At 26.7% G+C, this 23698-nt stretch overlaps 1 protein-coding gene across 2 annotated transcripts in view; it reads right to left on the bottom strand.

The window, feature by feature from the left end:
* LOC107261969 (fatty acid amide hydrolase-like) overlaps positions 1 to 22306 on the bottom strand; it is a 39616-nt gene extending 17310 nt beyond the window's left edge. Inside the window, exons 1-12 of one of the 2 annotated variants that reach the window (XM_048377270.1) lie at positions 22024 to 22306; positions 21816 to 21916; positions 21623 to 21732; positions 18985 to 19045; positions 15531 to 15706; positions 13397 to 13526; positions 11941 to 12018; positions 10039 to 10186; positions 7489 to 7601; positions 7322 to 7397; positions 7151 to 7222; positions 6576 to 6630 (exon numbers count right to left, since the gene is read on the bottom strand). In XM_048377270.1, coding sequence (XP_048233227.1) covers positions 6576 to 6630; positions 7151 to 7222; positions 7322 to 7397; positions 7489 to 7601; positions 10039 to 10186; positions 11941 to 12018; positions 13397 to 13526; positions 15531 to 15706; positions 18985 to 19045; positions 21623 to 21732; positions 21816 to 21915 — 1119 coding nt within the window. In that variant the 5' untranslated portion in view covers position 21916; positions 22024 to 22306. The remainder of the gene's footprint in view (positions 1 to 6575; positions 6631 to 7150; positions 7223 to 7321; positions 7398 to 7488; positions 7602 to 10038; positions 10187 to 11940; positions 12019 to 13396; positions 13527 to 15530; positions 15707 to 18984; positions 19046 to 21622; positions 21733 to 21815; positions 21917 to 22023) is intronic. The other variant, XM_048377269.1, reaches the window with a different exon arrangement.
* Positions 22307 to 23698: the final 1392 nt, after the last annotated feature.

Raw genomic sequence — 23698 nt, 5'->3', positions numbered from 1 at the left:
GATTTATGGCATAAAAGACTTGGTCACATGAGTGAAAAGGGATGTCTCTTTTGTTGAAGAGAAATGTGTTACCTGGGTGTGCATGATATTCATCTAAAGAAGTGTTCTCAACTGTTTGGCGGTGTAGACAGGGTTTCCTTTAAGAGCCATCCTCCTTCCAGGAAGGAGAGTATACTTGATCTGGTGCACTCTGATGTTTGTGGTCCTATGAAGACTAGGACACTTGGTGGTTGCTCCTACTTTGTCACATTCATTGATGATCACTCTAGAAAGGTATGGGTTTATACCTTGAAATCTAAAGATCAAGTATTTGAAGTGTTTAAGCAGTTTCATGCCTCGGTTAAGAGATAGACTGGAAAGAAGCTTAAGTGTATTCGGACAGATAATGGAGGTGAATACATTGGCCCATTTGATGCTTATTGTAGAGATCATGGTATTCGACATCAAAAGAGTCCTCCCAAGACACCACAGTTGAACGGATTAGCAGAGCGGATGAACAGAACTTTGATGGAGTGTGTCAGATGTTTGTTGTCACATGCAGGGCTGCCAAGTTCATTCGGGGATAAGCTTTGAATCTGACGGTACATGTTATTAATCTAACTCCTTGTGTTCCTTTGTCTTTTGATGTACCTGACAGGGTTTGGAGTGGCAAAGATGTTTCTTACGGTCACTTAAGGGTCTTTGGATGCAAAGCTTTTGTGCACATTCCTAAAGATGAAAGATCAAAGCTTGATGTGAAGTCAAAACCATGTGTTTTCTTGGGTTATGGCCAAGATGAGTTTGGTTATGATTATATGATCCTGTCCACAAGAAACTTATTCGGCCGAGATATTGTGTTTGTTGAAGATCGGACCACGAAAGATGTTGAGAAGAAAGAGAGCGATTCCTCAACATAATGATGATGTTCTTGATTTGGATCCAGTGCCTCCTCGGCATGTAGAACCACCTCTTGACGATGATGTTCGGAATGATGAACAACATGATACCGATGATATTGATGCTTGAGCGAGGTGGATGAAGAATTTCATTCAGAGATACCAGACGTGCCACCATTTGTCCCACTTAGGCGGTCTACAAGAGATCGTCATCCTTCCACTCGTTTTTCAGCCTAATGAGTATGTCTTACTCACTGATGGGGAGAGCCCGAGTGTTATGCAGAGGCCATGGAAGATGAGCACAAAAGGGAGTGGGTTGAAGCCATGCAAGATGAGATGAATTCCTTACATGAGAATAATACTTTTGAGTTGGTGAAGTTGCCTAAAGGCAAGAGAGCTTTGAAGAATAAGTGGGTCTACAAAGTGAAGACTGAAGAGCACACCGCACAACCTAGGTACAAGGCTAGATTGGTGGTCAAAGGATTCAGTCAGAGAAAGGGTATTGATTTTAATGAGATTTTCTCTCCGGTCGTGAAAATGGGATCTATTCGTGTTGTTCTTGGTTTGGCAGCCAGCCTTGATCTTGAGGTTGAACAGATGGATGTCAAAACAGCTTTTCTTCATGGTGACTTGGATAAAGAAATCTACATGGAGCAACCTGAAGGTTTTCAGGTTAAGGAAAAAGAAGGCTATGTGTGTAGACTTCAAAAGAGTCTTTATGGGTTGAAGCAAGCACTAAGACAGTGGTACAAGAAGTTTGAGTCAGTTATGGGGGAGCAAAATTACCGAAAGACTACTTTAGACCATTGTGTTTTCTTCCAGAGGTTTGGTGATGATGATTTCATCATTTTATTGTTATATGTTGATGACATGTTAATTGTTGGCAAGAATGCAGAAAGAATTACTCAGCTAAAGATACAATTGAGCAAGTCTTTTGCTATGAAAGACTTGGGGCCAGCAAAACATATTCTTGGCATTCGGATCACTCGAGATAGAGCTTTGAAGAAGCTACACATGTCACAGGAGCAATACATCGAGAAGGTGCTTCGCAGATTCAACATGGATAAAGCTAAAGAGGTTAGTTCTCCTCTTACTACTAACTTCAGTTGACAGGATAAAGATTGTCCATCTTCCGAGAAGAAGATTGAAGAGATGGATAGAGTCCCTTATGCCTCAAATTTGTAGGGAGCTTGATGTATGCTATGGTGTGTACACGACTGATATTGCCCATGCGTTAGGTGTTGTTAGTCATTTCTGTCAAATCCAGGGTAAGAAGCATTGGGAAGCGTTGAAGTGGATTCTCGGATATCTACGTGGTACTTCAAAATTGGGTATAACATTTGGAAATGGAAAGCCGATACTTGTTGGTTATCTGATTCCGATATGGCGGAAATAAGGACAACATGAAATCCACTTCGGATATTTGATGACTTTTGCGGGGAGGTCATGGCAATCGAGATCGCAAAAGTGTGTGGTTTTATCCACCACCGAGGTAATGTGAAGGCGTGTAAGGAGCTATTATGGCTCAAAAGATTTATGCAAGAGATTGGCTTTGTGCAACAGTGCTACGTGGTTCTTTGTGATAATCAAAGTACTATTCACCTTGCTAAAAATTCTATGTTTCACAAACGAACCAAGCATATTGATGTGAGATATCATTGGATTAGAGATGCACTTGAAGATAAACTATTTGAACTTGATAAAGTTCATACTGATGATAATGGTGTCGATATGTTGACAAAGATTCTAGCAAGGGAAAAGTTGAAGGTATGTTGCTCCATCGCCGGTATGGCGAACTCTTCCTCATAAGTTAAAAAGGGGGAGATTTGTTGGGTTTTTTCTTTATTTTTGACCCATGAGGAAAGCCCAACTATTGAGCCCATTAAAGTCTTATTTAGACTTTCTATTTTGGGAGCATATTATTAAAAAAAATAGGTCTGCCACTATCTAAAATATAAGGACAGAAAAGAGAGGAGAAGTATATAACAAACACATAACAGAAAAAGAGAAAAGAGAGAGGAGAAGAGAAGAGAATACACAGCAGCAGAAAAGTTCTGTTTCCCGTAGATTGAACCGTTGGATCGTCGTGATTTTTGGACAGCAGCTACACAGCATCTGGACCAATATTTTGGACGGTGGAGATCGGGTTTTGAGGTCCGGAGGTCGGGTTTCGTTGGTCTGAACAGTAGCTAATTTTCTGGTGATATATTTCTTATCTTGGCTCTATTTTGATTCCATACACCTTGATGTGCTTACTTCCAAGGATATGATGATTTTGTATGCCTCTAGTATTATCTAGAGAAGACTTTGTATTGCTCCTTTGATGATGATAGTGGATTTAAGCGGCCAAAATGGTCCCGTGGTTTTTCCCTAGTTTATGGGTTTTCCACGCTAAAATTTCGGTGTCTTTGTGTTGTTGTGTGCTTACTGTTTTAGCTCAATATCTTGGTGCATAGCAGTGGTATTGTGTGTGTTCTAATTGCATTAAGAATACCCTATTTGTTTGCATCCTCAGGGGTTCATTCAAGTTGGAAAAGTTTAGACAAACGGAGATTAATTCCGCATTTATTTGTTTACCGTTTGTGGCTGTTTTTCCCATCAGTTTTTTCTATCTATTTTCTCCTTTTTAAGTTGTGTTATTTGCTGTTTCAAGTGTCCACTTTCTTCACCTCATTTTGCGGTTTTTTGATTGATTATTTTTAAAATTTTTTAATTCTATGTAATCTAGGTTGATAATCGTTCTTGCGCTATTCTACTCAAATTCTTAAGAAGCTAATGAAGCCTGATGAGAGATTAGTGATGGCTGGTAATAAAAGAATTTTGTTCTCCATCTTTTAAAGAAGATTCTAAAGCTAGTAAGAGGAGAAAGATTATAGTGAAAGTGCATCTTAGAGTAAAAAGAAGGTTGTTTTGAAGGTATATTTTTGTTTATTATGTTTGGTTTGCTTTTGGTTTCGGTTTGATATTTTTAATTTTTATTTTGTTCTAATATTAGGTTTAAGTTTCTCTTTTAATTTATGTTTAGTTTTTATTTGCTTTAAATTGAGTTTATATTTAGTATATGTTTGCTTTAGTTTTTATTTGTTTTAAGTTGAGTTTATGTTTGATCTATTTTCTAAACTTTATGCTTATTTTATTTTGCTTCTAGATGTAGGATGTAATTGTTAAACCAAAGTCAATACTTTTTTTTGTAAAATAAATTTTAATTTGTCTTATACTGTTATTGAGGTTATTAAACAGAGAATTTTTGAATTTCAGCTTGTATTGTTCCGGAAAAAATATATTGATTTTTTTGTCAGATTTATCTAACATAAACTAAACAAACACTAAAAAGACCAACGAAACTAAATATAAACCAAATAAAAATTCAATATAAATGATAAAAATTTTCTTAGTTTTTTTATATATTTTTTGTTGTCTTTTTCTTATTCTTTTATAATATTTTTAATAGCACATTAACGTGATGTTCTATTATTTGAGAAGAAAGTGCCAAATCCTAAACAATCAATAAACAGCTTGTAAGAGCTTCTTCAATCAGTGTATTCAAGCTTTCTATAAGAAATATTATGAAGATGACTTACCAAATTTAATCCATTGTGAATTTTTTTGTGATATTACTGTCGATGACAACGGTACTTACAAAATTGCAATAGGGTGATTGTAAGAATATCTTGATTCCTATTCATAACTTTCTGACTTCTTACTGCTTCTCCAAGAAGTCTCATATGGTGTACAAGGTCAATTAATCTACATGAGTAATCTTTGACAAACCCATCCTCCTTCATTTTCATAAATTTAAACTCCTAGTTCAAAGTAAAAAGTTTAATTGTCTTTAACTCTTTTACTTTCATTTTCATAAGTTCAAACTTCTTTGAGTTTGTTCCAGACTTGTTTTGGTGACTCCAAATCTGTTGTAATAATATGGTCAACCAAATTCACATGAATACAAGTGATGTCTTTGTCTTCTTTAACTTTTCATCTTCATATGTCTTGATTTATACAATGGTGGGATTTGCTCTATAGGGAGGTGGATTGCTGTCTAATAACACCACTTGCTGAAGGCTTTGAAATCTAAGATGATATCTCACATTGACTGCCCAAATATGATAGTTTTCACCATTGAACATAGGAATAGAAGAAGATGAACTGTTGTTGGAAGTCATACAGATAGTTTTCTCACTTTCTCCGAGTATCTTAGTTTCAATCTCTTCTCCAAAAAGTTTCTAAATCTATCTTACAGTCTCATAAGATATAAGGTAAAAATATGTATTTATATCTCATTTAAATTTAATTGATATATTTTATATAAATAATATGGTAAAAATATATATTTATACTTCACTAAATTTAATTGTCAAATTTCAGATAATATTAGCTAAAAAGAGAATTATTGAGCAAAATATTCAAAAGAAAATGAGTGTAATAGGACGTGTTTGTTGTCAAAATTCAAGATCAAGATATATGGGCTGGATATTTTCACAGTACTTAGCCCGAAAATTACATGTCATTTGGAAGCAATTTAGTCTTTTTATTATTTAAAGATTTATATTAGTTATTTACTTATGGATAATTAAGAGTCGTTATAAGGATAGCCTTTAGAATGCTTATTCTTGGAGGAGGACTCTCTATATATATCTCTGCAGATCTAGTTCTGGTATCAGTTAACAGTAAGACTTCCATTTGCATCTTCCACTATTGTTGTTTCTGTAGTTTTTTTTCTACAGCTCTTCATTAAAAACACTTTAATTTTACTATTAATTATTGTTTCGAGATCAAAGAAAGCTTTTGGCAATTGAAGAGTGAAGACCATTCATCTTTTTACCTTTAAGAAATTCGGATTTTGAGGGAGTTTTTTTTTTCTTATCTTGTTTTATGTTTAACTATTTAATTACCATAGCCATAGAATTAGAGATGTTATCCCGAGTTTTCTATTTTTATTTAATTAAGCTTTTTTTGCTCATGTATGAAACTTGTTCTTTTATATTTAATAAATGATTTTTATTCAACATATTTTATTAGTTTTAACTATTATTATTGATTAACCATCATACGAATTCAATGATCATAGTTGTTATAAAAATATTTTGATTGATTGCATTAAAAACACTATTTTTGCTTCACTCTATGTTGATCTAAGAAATTTTAGTTGTAACATTAGCTTGAGTAATTAAAGAAAAAGGAACATCACCTATCATTCATTAGATTTATGCTTAATAATATAATAAGAGTAAGACTAAGTAGTTAGCTAACTACATGCTATTTTCATCATATGGTTATTTTTAATCATAATCTTTGCATATTTACTTTTATAATTTTGTTATTTATTTTAAGCATATTATTTTCTTAAAATCTTGATTTAGTATATTTAGATTTACTTTTTAATATTGTTTGTTTGATAATTAATTTTTACAATACTTGCTACAAGTTTCTTGAGAGGTCGATCTAAGGGTGTTTATCGCTTTTACTATTAATAAGGTGTGTGCATTTGCAAGTACTAATTTAGCACATTAAAAGTGCAATACAAATTTGTTAAAAAAGAATCATAAAATGGGTTCTTTTTAATAATTAATTTCTAATATCAAAAGTAAATGAATGAATGTTTATGATATAATATAAAATTTGAAAACCGCATTACGAGAAAATATCACAATTAGGGACCGCAAATGAGGTTTGTCCCAAATTTTTAGAACAAGTTCTTACCGGTGGTATAGCCGATGGTTCATTTGAATCAAGTTGACCATTAATAGCTGCATAACTGTGGGAAAAAAACAAAATAAAACAAAACAAAACAAAAAGCTCTTCAAGAAAACAAAAACCAATTCTTTTATATATCATCCTCCAAGGCTAAGATACTTTTATTGATGACGGGCTAGTTTTTTTAATTTGTTTTTTTATTTAATTTTGAGGAGCCAAAGAAAAAAAAAGAAAGTTCCTCATATATAAACAAATTAACCAAAAAAAGTTTAAAGAAGCCAACCTTTTAATTTTATTCTATTGAATTTATAATCTCTATTTTACTTTATTTCATCTTTATATTTTTTATTTAAATTAAAGACTCGATAATTTTTATTAAAATAAAAATAATACGAAAATCCAATAAAATAAATAAAATTTCATAAAAATATGTAAAAAGTTTTTAACGAAAAAATAAAAATATGAAAATTTGATAGAATAAAATAAAACTTTAACAACTCGATAAAATAAAATAAAATCGAAAGTGTAAATACTCAAAAATTGGTTTTTCTAAAAAAGAAAAAAGAAAAGAATAAACTAACATGATAAATGCATCCTCTATGGTGCCTGATAATACTCCAACCATCCCAACCGTCCAATTAAGAGGCAGAACACTGGAGGAAATGAGAAAAATATGTGCATGAAATCGTTATAAAAATCTAAAACAATTTCCAAAAATAAATAAAAAAGAAAAATTAAATAAAAGGTCTTGCCCGGAATGAGGTACACGGCCAAACGTTGGTTTAAAACCCACAACACCACAAAGAGCCGCTGGCATTCTCACAGAGCCTAAATGTAAAATTTGGAATTAATTAAAGATTAATAAAGCTTTACACACACTATAATAATAAATATATATATATATATATAATTGCATTACCTCCGCCATCGACACCAAGGGCAACAGGACAGAGTCCTGCAGCTACCACTGCAGCAGATCCACTAGATGAGCCCCCAGATATCTTGTTAGCATCATATGGATTTCTGGTAGCTCTACATTTTATAATTTATAACAGCATTATTAAAATTATGGTTCACAGACTATGGTTCCATTAAGGAGATGTTTGGTTGTTTAAAAGAGGTTCAAATTGAAGAGTTATTTGGTATATATTCTTGCTGAAGGGAGTTAATGATTAACTTAAACTTCTCATAGAGTATTTTCATTAACCCTTCCCTTCTTATGTCAAAAACGGTTAAAAAGTTAAAAGAAAATTAAAAAATTCTTAGATAGACTCAGTTTACTATATTATTTATAGATAAAATTAATTGCATTATATAACATGTGGTACTATTTTATTAAATATTATAGTTATATTGATTGATTTATTCATTACCATTAACTATCCATGATTAAGATTCAATCAATCTAAATATAAAAAATGATTAATAATGCCATGAAACAAGGCTTAATTTGGCTGTCGAGCTTTACAGTCAGGTTCAATTTGGCCCTTTTTACTTTTGCGACTAGTTTAACTCCTAAATTCTTTAAATAGGTTTAATGTAGTCTTTTCTTTAAGAGAGTAAAATGCACATGCTATAAAGTCTACTTTGGCCACTCAATTTTTTGTGCGACTCAATTTGACCATTTAAAAGATAATTTGAATTATAATTGTTTTAATTATATAATTAATTTTATATATTAAGTTTTATTTATATATTTTAGATTTTAAATTAGTTGGAAGAAGTCATGTAAAGGCTAATAAAGAGATGATAATGATTGTGTTAGATTGTAAAATGTCATTTATGCTTTCATTTTCTAGTAATAATGCTGGCAAAATTTTACTTAAAAAGTATTAGAGATAGTGATGAAAAAGTAATGGTGGTGATTGTGAGTTGGTTTTGATGTTTAATTGTATTTGTGGTAATTTGAAAAAAAAAATATTTTTAATTCTTAACTTAGAAAAAGACTAAAGTTTAATTTGGCCTTTTAACTTGTTGCTCGAGTTTAATTTATCCCTCGAACTTTGCAGTCATACTCAATTTAACCATTTTTTCACGCTCTTATTATAGCGCATATAATAAACTCGTTTAAAAATAGCTAAACTAAACTTATTCGAGAAGTTTAGAGATTAAATTGATTGTAAAAGTAAAAAATGGCCAAATTGATTATGACTGTAAAGTTTGAGGGCCAAATTGAATCTTATTTCTAATATCATATGTCACTATATAATTAGTTTTATTTAGAATTGACGTAGTAGACTGAATTTATCTAAGGACTTTTTAGAAAAATTTATTGAATTATTTTATTTATTATTAATTGATTTAAATAATTTTAATTTATTAATAAATAACTTCTCTGTTTAACTTTTTTTTATAAAATGTCTTTGTCAATCATATTTAACTACAATTAACAAACGGAACATTACTTTTTCATTTCATAAATATTACTATTCAAGATAATTTAATATTACTCCTATAATCACTATCAACATTATTTATTACTCTTGTAACGATTAATCCTCTTTCATTAACTCCAACCCACATGAGTCCTAAATGTGAATGTGACTTCTCAATTGTATTAGCTATATAACAAAAATGACGTACCACAAATTATAATTTTGTATCAATTTTAATTTAGAGGAGATTATGGTTTCGTAACAACATTTCTGGAATTGGGTCAGATTCAGTTATTGCGTTAGATTAGAATTTCTGCCTCAATTATTACTTATCCTATTAAATAAAATTAAAGTTTCGATACAAATAGATAATAATATATAATGGTAACTGAACTTTATAATTATTTTGTTTTAATTACAAAATTTTAATTTTTTTTATCTCAATTATTCAATTTGAATTGTATTTCATTTAGTTATTTTTGTAAAGAAAAATTGATATATGATAAAGATAGCCAATTGAAAAGGAATAATTGACAAAAAATATATAATATATCAATCCCATTTTTAGTAAGGTGACTAAATAATGAATATTTCTCTCAAGAAAAGTGACCAAATGTTAATTAAAATTAATATTAAATAATAAACTAAAATAAAATCTTGCAACTAATACTAAGCTAAATACAAAATTTAATTATTACTTGCATCATTATTCCATTAAAGTCGAATCACCAATTCAAAATTAGTAATAAATCAAATAACCAGTATATAGTACTCAATTTCTATTTATCTGTGGTTTATAAAGATTATGAAATTTATTAAATAATTTCAATTATAAAAATTAATAAATATAATTAACTTATTTCTTATTAAGATATTCAAAATCTTTTTATAAAATTTCTCTCTTTGATTTCTTAAAGGTTAAATTAAAAAGAAAATTATTATTTTTTGAAACAAAAAGAAAATTATTACTATTCCTTTATTTTTTGAAACAATATATTCTAAAACGAAAATAAATTGAAGTAAAAAAATTCATTTAAAATGAGGGATAGAAATTAACAAAGAGAGTTATACAAACAAAGAGAAAGTAGGGTTACCCGTAATGAGGATTGATTCCACTTGTTCCAGCTCCAAGCTCATGCATGTTAGTTTTTCCAACAATAATGGCACCACATAGTCTAAGGCACATTACACAATACGCATCGGATTTGCATGGTCGAAATCTCTGAAGCCATTTTGTACCACCTATAATAAATAAATAATGATACTCCCTTCGTCAAATCACTTTTAATTTACATATCAAACAAAATATATATATATATATATATATATATATATTCTAAATGATGATATTCATTTTCTAAACTTCTGATAAAAGTTGTGATATCTAAATCATGAAGGTGGGAATTTAATAATAGGGGCAACAAAATTTAATAGTAGATAATGATATTAATGTAAATTAATGAATGCAACTCATCACTTTTGTGTACCCATTGGATATCACCATCGATCCCTGGCTCCGGCAAATCGAAACAAAGGGAAAGTCATATCTTTTTTCTTTTATATAAAGTAAACGACTGAAATAAAATAATTTAAAATTTATGATTGAAATAAAATCAAAATATAAAGTTATATTCTTTTTATTTATTTTTATAAATAATAAAAATATTTTTATATAATTATTCTAAAGTTAATAGAGATGACAATGGGGTGGGATATACATAGAATATTATATACTCATTTCATATTTAAAAGATTGTATGTTTATGCATCTCTATCTGTAGCTGAATCCATTTTGATCGTAAATATTAAATCTATTTTCAGGTAAAATGTATAAATAGTATTATAAATATGACTATTGTATCCATTTAGTATTTTAACTCAATAATTATAAAAAATAGTACTACAACTGACCAACAATGGATCAGATTACATTTTTTTGGTCATTATATAATAATATGGCAGCTAGATTCTCTCTTTAACTACCACATCACCTCTTTTTTGGACAAAACTAATCTTAATTAGATGTTAAACATTCTCTCAACTCTTCTACCTTGAACTCATACATTGCAATTGTATTTGGGCGATTAAGATTTTTAGGCTTACTATGATTAGTTATGTACTGGTCAATGGTCACGTGGAAGTTAAAGAAAGAATTCGACCGCCACATCAATACAAAATGGTCGAAAAATATAAAAGTACCCGAACATGATTCATTAATGGTGAATTAGGCTACCATTTTTTGTGATTATGAGTTAATGTATATAAGTGACATAATTATAGTATCATTTATATTTTTTTACTAGCAATTCTCATACCCATAGAATTAGGTAATAGTTATCAGAATATTAATAAAATTTCTATAAAATAATGCTATTAATACTAAAAGATAGTACTTTGATGGAAATTATATATATGATAAAATTATATTATAAAATGAATAATTTATTAGTTTATCGATAAATAAATATATATTTTATAAAGAGTTCGTATGTTTTAATTATTGTGTATACAATTTTTTTTATCAAATTCATGTATGATTTATAAATAAAAATAATATGATAAAAGATTAGTACACATATGCATAAAATTCGAAAAATATCATATACATATATAAAAGAAATAGCAGATGTTATATTTAAGTCAAACAAAGACATATAGTAAATTTAGAGAATCTTTAAAATGATAATAGAAGTAGCTTAAACTATATAGACATACAATGACGACCCTAGAAGATAAGGAGTTACGACATACTTCAAGAATATAGAATATAATATGAATATTAAATTTAAATTTGGACTCTAAACTATTACAATTTCTAAATCTTTCTTCTTCAAAGAATTTGAAAGGTGGAAAGAGGTTTATATTGACCAAAGAGATGAGAGGAATAAGAAATATAAATAAAAAAATCATATGTAAAATAATTTAATTTAATTATTAATAATAGTAATTATTATTGGTTCGAATAATTAAAAAGCAGTTAGGTTTGAATTACCCACCTGTTGTAGGATACGGGGTACAGTCTATTTCGTCCTTTATAGCAACTGGGACCCCATCAAGAACTGATATTGGCTCCCCTGTATTATATATACACCAAAACAATTATGAGTTAAATAAAGGTAAAATGCATATTAGGATGTTGGTACTTTTGTTTTTATTTTATTTAACATCTTAATTTTTTATTTTATTTCATTGAATTTCTATAATTTTATTTTAATTTTTATGGAAAATCTTATAGTTTTTAATCAAAGTAAAAGTAAAAATATAAAAATTTAATAGAATAAATAAAAATCTTATAAAATAAATATGAAATTTTCCTAAAAAATTAAAAATAAAAATATAAAATTTTATCAAAATAAAATAAATATTTATGGGCTCAATAATATAAAACAGAAAAATTTAAGAGTTTAGTAATAAATTTTACCTTAAATAAACATGCCCAAGCTCTATATACATAATTCTATCTGGTAGTTTCTAAAAACATAACTCTATGTGGGAAATGATTTATGTCCTCAGGTAGTTAATGGGATCCATTTTATTTCGAAAGGGATAATTACTATATACCTTCAATTTTTTCCGTATATAATATTACTTATTTCTTAATATTTAATTATTATATTTTCAAGTTCTTGTCTTTTCTGTAGTTAAATTAAAAAGTCCTTTTATTAGTTTTCTTTTTATGGTTAAGAAGCAATTAAATAGGTGGAAATTAGCAACAATACCTAGCCATCCTTATGTTAAATTTGATAATCTTTTATTAGCCAAACTCTTATAATCTTTTCCTTTTGTAATTATGTTATCAAATTCAAATAACTTTTTAATGATTTAAAAGAAAATTCTCAGATTTTTTTCTAAGATAGTCAAGAGAGAGCAATATTTCTATTTTTTCTTAAATAAGGAAAACAATATTAACATATTTTATTTAGTTAACATTATTATTTTGATATTAAAAATAAATATTTTATCATATTTATTTTATTTGACAAATATCCATAAAGATTTAATAAGATCCTTCTAATATTTTTAATATTATTGTACTTTTTAATATAATTTATGACATAAATAATGGTTTTTAGAGTTCATAATGCCCCCAACCAGTTAATGTATTTTGACCAAAATAATATATATATATATATATATATATTTTTTAACTGAAAGTTTTTCGTACTTATTCTTAACTTCTTAATATTAGCTGAATTTTAAAGATATTTGCGGGTTATGACGATAACTGATTCAAATAAAAATCTAAAAATAATAATTATAGGAGAAAAGGAATAATTAACAAGGGTTTAATATAATTATCAAAGTCTGTACGGGAGATATTTTTAGCATGATGCATTAGTAAAATGGTATTTTAAATCTTAGTAAAATAATTAGAATTTAATCATACAATAATATACTTAGAAAGAAAAGGCAAAATCCAACTTTGTTCAAGATTTTCAAGTAGCAATTTACCTTTCTGATAGCGTTGAGTTGATTCCCTGGCCTGTCTTAGGATATCTTCAACATTATAACTGATAAAGAATGCCATGTCCAATGAAGGACTGCAAGATTCACCAATAGCACCTATTAACCGCTCCGCTACCTACCCAAATCAACTATCAAAATTGAAGTTTCATAATACAAAAATTACAAAATAACAAAATTGCGAGATTTAACCTTTTGCAATTTCACCAAATCTTAAACCTATCCCTAATACCCATAGGATTTGGGGTAACTCACTTCTTATTAAAATACAATAAAATTTCTACAATATTATTATAACTAAGAAATATTATTTTTATAAAGGTTATTTATTATAAATAAATATTTTATTAATTTATAGATAAATAAATATTTATTAACTAAAAAAATTATATTTTAATTATTTGATTATGTATTTTTATTAAAATTTATATATAAATTATATATAAAAAATATGATTAAAAGTCAGTGTTCATATATATAAAATTTAAAAATTACCATTTATATACATAAATAATAGCGATCGTATACATAATAGGCCAAACAAATTTATTATAATATAAATTAAGTGATATTATTTATTTAGTATATTAATCGGAGTCAGAATTGATGGTTTTAATTACTTAATTGAAGTTATTAATTTATTAATTATTTATTTATCAAGATTTTAATATATATATATATATATATATATATATATATATATATATAAAACTTTAGTAAACTAAAAGATTAGGTATGTATGTAACTTTTTAACTTATAATTTTATTTAATCAAAAATATATAATATATTTAAATATTACTAAATATTAAAATAATAAATATTAATCAAGTACTAAAAAAATTAAAAAATTAAATAGTTTATCTAATTCAATTATAAATTTTTTTAATATTTTTATATTTAATTAAAAAAATTTAGATAGAGTATGAATAACTTAATATAATATTTATATTCTACCCATATTTAATGTAATCTTTTTATATAAATATCCATGTTTATTATTTAATCAATTCATATATTATTTAGTTTGACTAAATAAGATTTAGACGGATACCTATAAATAGGTTATAGATCACCAGCCCTAGTTTTTCAAGTTGTGAAATTCACTAATGGGTGAATGTATTCGTCCACACTCTGTAATATTTTATATATTTTACCATGACAGACATAGACACTTAGATATGCACAAAAAATAAATCCAAACTTATTCAACATTTTAAGACTGTAAAATAAAATTAATTTTTTATATTTATTTTAAATTTAATATATAATTTCTAAATTTTAATCTTAGTGTTATATTTTAATATTAATTTTATTTTAATATTTAATATAATTATTGATTAAATTTATTGATATGATGTGAATCCAACAATAATAATAAAAATTGAATCAATATTAAAAGTCTTAACTTAATCTGTCATTAAAATCTTTTTATTTAAATACATAAGATTAATCTTTTATTAGTTACAAAATTTTATAAATTTTATGTATTTAAATGGTAATATTTTAATAATAAAGGTGGTGACCTCAATTTCTCATTTTTTTATCATTACTATAGTTTACACTTTAATAGATTCATCTAATAATTTTATAAAAATTAAAATTAAAATTAATATTTAAATACAATACTGATGTTAGAATTTAAAATTTTAAAAATTATAAATACTAGATTTAATAAGAAATATAAAATCTTTTTTGGCAATTGAACTTTTTAAAATTTTCTCCAAAAACCTTTTGCAATTTTGTAAGCGAAGGTAGAAAGGTAATTTTAAAAAGATTTCATTGTGGCTACCACGTGGGCGAAGACATGCCAACTAGTCAGTTTCACAAATTGGGATAGAATTGCAACAAAATTATTAAATTAAAATAAAATTATAATCTTAAAAGCTTCGGTTAAAATTGTGAAAAAAATAAAAGAAGACTTGAATTATTTTGATCAAGCCATTAAATACTTGAAATTGTAGGAACTGAAAAATATAGTTCAAGTAAAAATGTGAGGGACCAAAATAATACAAAGAAAATTATGTTTCGGTAATTAATGTTTGAAGTTTAAAGTAAATAGCAACAAAAACTGTTAAAAAAGGAGAACTTTTTGCTTTTGAGGGGATATGAAGTAGGCATTACCGTAAGGGGAGTGATTTCTCCAGAACTATAAGCTTTAGAGTAATCCATTATTGAGTAGCGACGGAAGGCAAGATTTGATGATGATAAAGACAAAGGCACACATTCAACGGCCTTTTGAACTCGTTCAGGTGGACATAATTTATTGTCTACGTGTTCCACTTGTTTTTCATTCAGCTCTGCGGATATGGAAACTCAAATTAAAATCTACAAGAAGGTAATATCAATAAAATATTAATCTACCCAAACTGCATAACTCCACCTGTACGCCAAGATATTTAATAGTATTGGATGTATCAATCATTCGAAGATTAGAAACCTTTTTTTTTATATATATTTTGCAACTCTATTTTTTTTTTCTTTTGTATTTTTCTCCAACCAATTTTTTTCTTTTGTTTCCTCCGCCACTACTTACACTATAAGAAATCAGCAGCATAAGGATGGGAATTATCTTCCATTGTCATTTAGCTATTAGGCAATAAAAAATGGATAAAGGGTCAATTTGAGTCCCAAACTTATGTTCAAGGATTAAATATATTAATTTAAATTTTTTTAGTAAATAATTTTTGAATTTATGTTTAAGGGTCAAATATATTCAATTTAAATTTTTCATCAAATAGCCTCCTGAATTTATGTTCAAGAGCTAAATACACCCATTTTTTTTTTAAATTAGTAAAATAACATTGAACTTTTAGATTCTAACTGATTTAATAAAAATTAAAATAATACCTATTTTATTAATTTACTGATACAATATATAGTGACACACTATACAAGAGCATATTTAAAATAATTTAAATTTCAAATTTAGTTGATCCAAAAATAATAAGTTATGGGCCCATTTGTTAATAAAGTTAACATTTGACTTATTTAATACTTGTCATTTTGGGTCAATTACATTCAAAATTTAAAATTTTCTAAATACGCTCTTATATAGCGTGTCACTAAATATTGGATCAGTAAATTAATAAAATAAATATATTTTTTAATTTTATAATTTAATTAAAACCTCAAAATATTTTTAGAAAAAAATTTAAATTAGATATATTTGACCATTAAATATAAGTTCGGAAGCTATTTGCTAAAAAAGTTTATATTAGTGTATTTTTCTTGACTTAAATTGAAAAGACTAATTACTGAAAAATTTTAAATTTAATATATTTAACTCTTGAATATAAATTCAAGAGTACAAATGATTTCTTTCTCCAAAAAGAAATACTATTAAAATTATTGAGATCTAGCAACAGAATATTTACTTATCTAGCAACAGAATATTTACTGACAAGTGCCTTATGTGATGAATGCTAAAGTATGTATTCATCACTAACTAGAAACAGGAATTTTTGTTGGTAAACTTGGCATGAAATTAGTGTCATTTATACCGAGCTTAAATTATGTGCGTGGATTAGGGACAGATACTATTTGTCACTAATTCTTGACTAATTTTTTTATAACTAATTATAAATGTTATTCCACCTTTTTTTCTCCTTAACTTATCTCATTAATGAGCAATTACCAATAAAAATTCTAAATTTTTTTCCTACACTTGCTTTTGTTTACCTACTTAATTGTTACTTTAGCAATGAATTATTTCATCACTAAAATCTAGATTTATGTCCCTACTTTTTTCTTTTGCACTCATTTGTATATTTCACTACTAATGTTATAGTGATTAGCAGTTAATTTTAACAACGGATTTTCTGTATCACTCATTCTAAACGTTTTAATACATTTTTGTCATACTTTCTCCTCTTTTCTTTTTTCATATCTATCATTCTCTTTCTTGCTTTCTTTTGGTATGGTTAAATCCACACATAAAATTGTTAAGGCCAGGATGTTATATTTTCAGTTTAGCACCTGAGCTTTAAAAATATTATATTTGAATCTTACAATCTTTAATTTATTTTTTTATTTTTTTTATAAGTTATCAATTGTTTTTACTAAAAACTAACTCATTAAAAGAAATAAATGATTATTTTAATTATTAAAAACAAGTCTTGGAGAATTACATTGTATTCTTTTGCTTAATTAATTTATTAAACACTTAATATAAAAATATATATATTTAGATAAAATAACTAGTATATATATTTATAATCTATTGAATCTAAATGAATGTAAATATATTTAGTGTTCTATCTAAACTTAATTATTTTGAAAGTTACATGGTTAAATTATTCTTTTTTATTAAATTAAGTAAAAAATAATATGTGTATTCCTTTTTTAATTAGTAAACTAAGCAAAGCACGATATAATATATTTTATTCAAATTTTCTTTACATTATTTTAAAAAGTATTTATAGTCTTTTTTCTTAATCAATTTAAAATAATAATAATAATAATATCTAATATATTATAAAAAATTTAAAAAAATTTAAACTGAAAGTTTCTTTTAAAACAAATACTATAAAAATTTAAACACTTTACCTGTAATTTGGAATTTTGGTCTTAAAATTTCTTCCTTCATTTTTTTATTTGAAAATTTCTCCAATAATCTTAATTATTTTTTCTATATCTCTTAATTCATCTCTTTCTCCATATTTTATTTCTATCATTTTATCTTCTCTTTTTCTCTCATTCTATATTTTATCTCTCATTTCTTTTCTTCTTTCGCCTTCTCTTTTATTTATTTTTTTAATCATTTTTCTCCTTTCCTCTCTCTTCATCATTTCCTTTCTTTCTTTATTCCTCTCTTTCATTTTGTCTATAATATTTTGCTTTTTTTTTTTTAATTTTCTATATCATTTATTATTGTTATTATTAATAATAATTAATTGAACATTAAATAAATTGAAAAAAAAATTGACAATTAACTTAATTAAATTTCAGAGAAATGACAGCTTAGCAATAGATTATCAAATAACTTTTAAATTTTTGGTTTTAAAAAAATTGATTTAACTATAAATACTTTATCATTGATAATATTTATAATTTTAGTGTTAAAATACGATATGTTGCAAAAATTAGCTTTTATCTCTTAAATTAGCAACTTACTTGTTTATTATGAATCTTAACAACTTGATAGACAAAAAATATTCTGTCGTTAAAGCCTTAGCGAGGAGCATCTTAATAACATATTTTTTCGAGAGCTAGTCACTCGCTAAAAGATCTTTGGTAATCAAATTAAAGTTTATATTATATTTAATTAAAATAATAAAATATATGAAATTAATTTATAAATTTAAAATTTATTTACTTTAAATGAAGTAAAAATTAGTTTAGAATTCTAAATAATCAAATTTTGTATGGAATTAGTTATAATTGAATTAAATTCTAACAAAATAAGTAGAATTTCTAAATAAATTTCACATTGGTAAGTTAATATATTTCATAACACTAAATATCTCTTTTAATTTTATTATTTTCATTATACTTTATTTTTTATATTTTTTAAATAAAATAAATTTTTTAATAAATTTCAATAGGCTGTTGCTAAAAGTAGTTCTATATTACAAACCTTCAAATGGATGCAAGGGTACATAGAGAGGCGACTCCTCCAGCTCAGCATTCGAAACAAGCTGCAAAGATCAGTGCATTAATCTTACAAGTGACTTGTACTAAAGTTTTCATAAAAATAAAAAAACAAAATGCATACATACGTTTATGAAAGACATTTTACTTCCAAAATCACTTAAATGTTTTTACTCCGTCTAGTGTTTCATTTTTCTTTTAAATTGTTATATTTATAATTGGATTGGTGTTGAGAATGTGATTAGTGTTTGGAAGTAAGATTAAGGAATTTTTCTCGAAGTTTTTAGTTAATAATATTGGTTTTCTTTACTCAGAATTAATATTATCAATATTAGCTAAATTAGATCTTAAAAGAAAAATTAAGAAAATATAAAACATTTTGATAAAAAAATAAGGGTGTTTGTGAGTCGAGATTATTTTTTTGAAATTGTCTGAATTGAAATTTTAATTTATTTATTAAATTTTAGTCGAGATTAACGACCAGTGGTAGAAAGTATTTTAAGTTAACTAGAAACTTAATCAAAATTCTCATAAATCATAATAATCTCCTTTTGTTCAAAAGGTCTAATACCTTAAAAAATTGAAATATTTACAGAATTTTATAATCTTAGACAAATTTTTAAAAAATTATCAATTTAGCCATTATTTGATTGGTTGATTGCAGTTTCAGTTAAATTCAGTTGTTGGTTAAAATTAAATAATATATAGAGTAATATAAATATCACTATAAAAATTAAAAATCTTAAATTGATTGGTCTTATAATATATAATTTATACAAGTTATTTAATTTTAATTTTTTTATTTTTAAAGTGCCATTTACATCATTATTACATTGCTTAATTTTGATTAGTAATTTAATTTAGTTAGAATTTGACCGGATTTGTGAAATTATAATTAAATTAATGATTCTTAAAGAATGACTTATTAGTCTAAGAAATCTAAATAATTGCTGCTTTTAACAAAATTAGCCAATCGTTTTAATTTTAAAAAATTTAGCCAAATCTAGCCCAAATTCGATGTTGATTACAATTGAATGATACGTCATCTGATATATTTTATTGCTTGATATATTCTTTAATTGTAATTTCTTATATCTTTGAGTTTTAAGTTTGAGAAGATATGTCTGTGTATAAAAATGTACTAAAAATATAACTGCAGTCATATATTTATTGATAAATAAAGAGGATGTAATTTGTTAAAGAGGAAGAATTTAAGTTTTTTACAGCAACAAATCGAGAAAAAGAAAGAGAGATATTGGGTTAGAGTTATATAAGATTTAATTTCATGCCTTGTTGCATCAATACAACAAAGTAACTTAGGTTAGAAAAATTAAACCACATTAGTTAATGTCAGATGATGTGCCAATGAGATGCAAACTAGGACCTATATTTTTTTAGAAACTACGTGTATCCCACATCAAATAACATATTATCAAATTTTGACAAACATTGGCTTCGGCTAGATTTGTCAAAACATTTTTGATTTTGGCTAAATTTGCTAAATTTAAAATGATTGATCAATTTTGTCAAAAGACGTAAATATTTGAATTTCTGAGACCAATAAGTCTTAAGTAATTACCTGAAATAATAATCCTTTTACTATAATTGAATTTCTCAAGACTATTATGCCTTTCCAAAATGATGTTAATATTTGGTGTTACCCAGACATAAGCCATCTCACAAACCCAAAATCATTAAAGTGAGTTTTAAGAATATAGGACCACTATATATATATATATATATATATAGCATGTTGTAGATGAGCCCCTTCTGCTCCGTCCCTACCCTAACTTTCAATAGTAATTAATTGATGCTTAAACCGACTAATCCCGAGCGATGTTCCTTGCTACCATTAAACAACTCAACAATTTGTAATTTCTAAAGGCATACGCAAGGATATTAAGGCCAAGTCCTTTCTTCCAACAGAAAACAAAGAAAAAGAATGAAAAATGAATGACCAGGTCCTAGCCTGTCTCATGGATCGTTAAAGTTCACACCTTTTTATATGTTATAGTGAAATTCCAATATGAAAGGAGACTTTTAAATCGGTGAGGTGCTTAATTTTGGAATAGCTTTATTCTATCATTTTGATTCTGTTTGACAAAAAGTGAAAATAAAGCAAATAAGATTTTGTAAAGTTTATTCATATGATATTTTAGGAGGTAAAATAGAGATTTAATAATAAATGAAGAACTTAGAAAAAAAAAATATAAATTTGAAATTTTTTTTTAAAACTTAGACTTTTAAATAATTTTATCTTTAATTAAATTTTTTTATATATATTTAGAGTAATTTAAAATATATTAAAGATAATTTTCATATTTGAAATTTTAATTTAATTAAATTTTATTTACACGCTTCTATCAAACAAAAATTAGAGATTATAAGATTTTATAAAAACATCCATTTCAAGCATACGGTTATAAATTAAGCTAGCGAAAATATTTATGAAAAAGTAATACAATTTAAAACTCTTTAAAATCATTTATCCAAACATTCTGTATATAAGGGGAGTAAAGACGTTTATGAAGAAATAACGCAAAGCGATGCATAATCAAGAAAAAAAAAGGTGTAGTTAGATTATGATAAAACTATGTTAAAGAGAAAAATAAGTATGTATGTACCTTGTGAATAAGATTGTTTCTCTTTAAAAAATAAAGGAGTAATGGCCCAAATATCCACGACTCCAGAAACCAGGCGAAAACTTTGACCAGAAATCCCGCCATGCGAGGAGCTTTTACAAAAACAAAACAATATTGTTTGGAAGTAAATAAATACAGATAAATATAACTGAAATTCTAGCTAGCAAAACGGAACCTTTGACATTGGCACGTAAGTAGAATTCATGGCTATCAGGCCCAAGATCGACCTTCTCCACAGGCTTGTAGACAACACCCTCTGCCGTGAACAGCCTCATACTGCGGTGGGAATTTTTTTTTGGAGTCAAGAAGGAAGAGATGATAAGTTTGAAAGATAAATTAATTTACATATAAAGAGAAGAAGATAAAAACAAGGAGCTACTTACTGCCAGGCAATAGGGCGGAGAATCCGATAGAAAATGAAAATAGATGAGAAAGGTAAAGGTTATCAGGCAATATAGTAAGAGGAAGAAGGATATGATGGGGGTGGGTTGGGTTGGGTGGGTCGCTTTCAAATGATTTCTCCAAATAACTTGTATGGGTTTCTTTTGTTGGAGTAGTTGCTTTTTCTTGGCGGGTGCCAACTGCTAGTTGAATTAATTTTGTTTTGTTTTTATTTTCTTTTATGGTTCGCTGAGTGGATATCTTTCTCTCTCTTGTCAAAACAACCATCTCTATCCCACATGCTGCTTTCTCTGCTTTTGTTTTTCTTTTAATTTATTTTTCCTGATTCTTCATTCACTGCTTTTTGGATCCATGAGTTAGAATAAGCAGATGTAGAAAGTTTTTTTCACACCATGGTTGGGGAAGTACGGAGCCAAAAAAATGAAATAAATAAATAAAATAAAAAAAAGAGAATATCAATTTTAATTAAGAAAAAAATCTATTTGTTGGACACTCTTTGCCAGTATTTTGAGCCTTTCACATTAGTTATGTAACGTGTAAAGTGTTGATTATTTTAAATAATTGCAATAAATGTAATAAATATAAAATGTGTGATAATTTGACTTCTAATCTAGATGATTGTCCAGATAATAAAGAGATTCAAACTATTTTAAATTTTTGGCTAAGCTCGTACATTTTACGAAATTAATACGTAGCGCTAATTAATGAACTAAAAATTAAGATAATAATAAGCTAAGGATGTAAAATTGAGCAGTGGACATGTAAATATGAATTAAGAACATTTAATTAATAAGCTTAAAGAATAAAGCTAAGAGTTAAATTACTGTAAGCTAAAAGCATGTAATTATGTAAGTTAAGAAACTTAATTGCAATAAATAAACACTAAAATAGTAATAAAAAAATTTTAAAAATTTAATTACTTAAGGTAAATGACTTACAAGATATAAATGATCGCTGAGGAACGCTTGAAAGCTTTGATCGTACTGTAAATTAACAACTAAGGACTGATTTTCTAATATAACGATTACTTTTCTAATATAAAGACAACTTGACTAATCTAAGGATAAATGATAAAGTGGGTTTATTTTGATTGATATTTGATTGGTTGGAGATTGGCGTGGCATGAGAGATGCTTTGACATATTTTTCATCCTTGGTTTGGTCCTCAATTAATGTCACGACCCGATCTGTGGGCCCGTGACCGGCATTAGGGAATGGGTAGGCTTAAGGTCACAAAATCTCGTAGTAAGCCTGACTATTCACTAACTCAGTCAAATTAAAATCCAACTCAATTCTAAGCACTTTTTCCACAATTAATCTTAACCTTCGAATTCTACATATTTAATTTGGTCTGCCAGCATAATTAGGCAAGACTGGAATTACATAAAATTACAACTGATAAGTCTAAAATTTCTACTGCGGAGAATCTAAATTTTTTTTTACAAGTCAAACATACTAAAATTCAAATACATCAACTCGATAATGAAGGAGTTGGGCTGCTAGATAAGAACTGTGGAAAGACTAACAATCACCTGAAAAACAGTGAAAATGAGATTGTCAGTCTCGAGAGTGAGTTAAAATCATATATCTCAAAAACGAATATAAACACTTCAATAAAATATTTACTTAATTTAAAATAAAAATACATGTCATGCTA

Source organism: Ricinus communis, chromosome 7 (genome assembly GCF_019578655.1).
Source record: "Ricinus communis isolate WT05 ecotype wild-type chromosome 7, ASM1957865v1, whole genome shotgun sequence".
Lineage (NCBI taxonomy): Eukaryota > Viridiplantae > Streptophyta > Magnoliopsida > Malpighiales > Euphorbiaceae > Ricinus > Ricinus communis.
The sequence above is the reverse complement of the archived record's forward strand: the minus strand, read 5'-3'. Positions and strand labels throughout refer to the sequence as shown.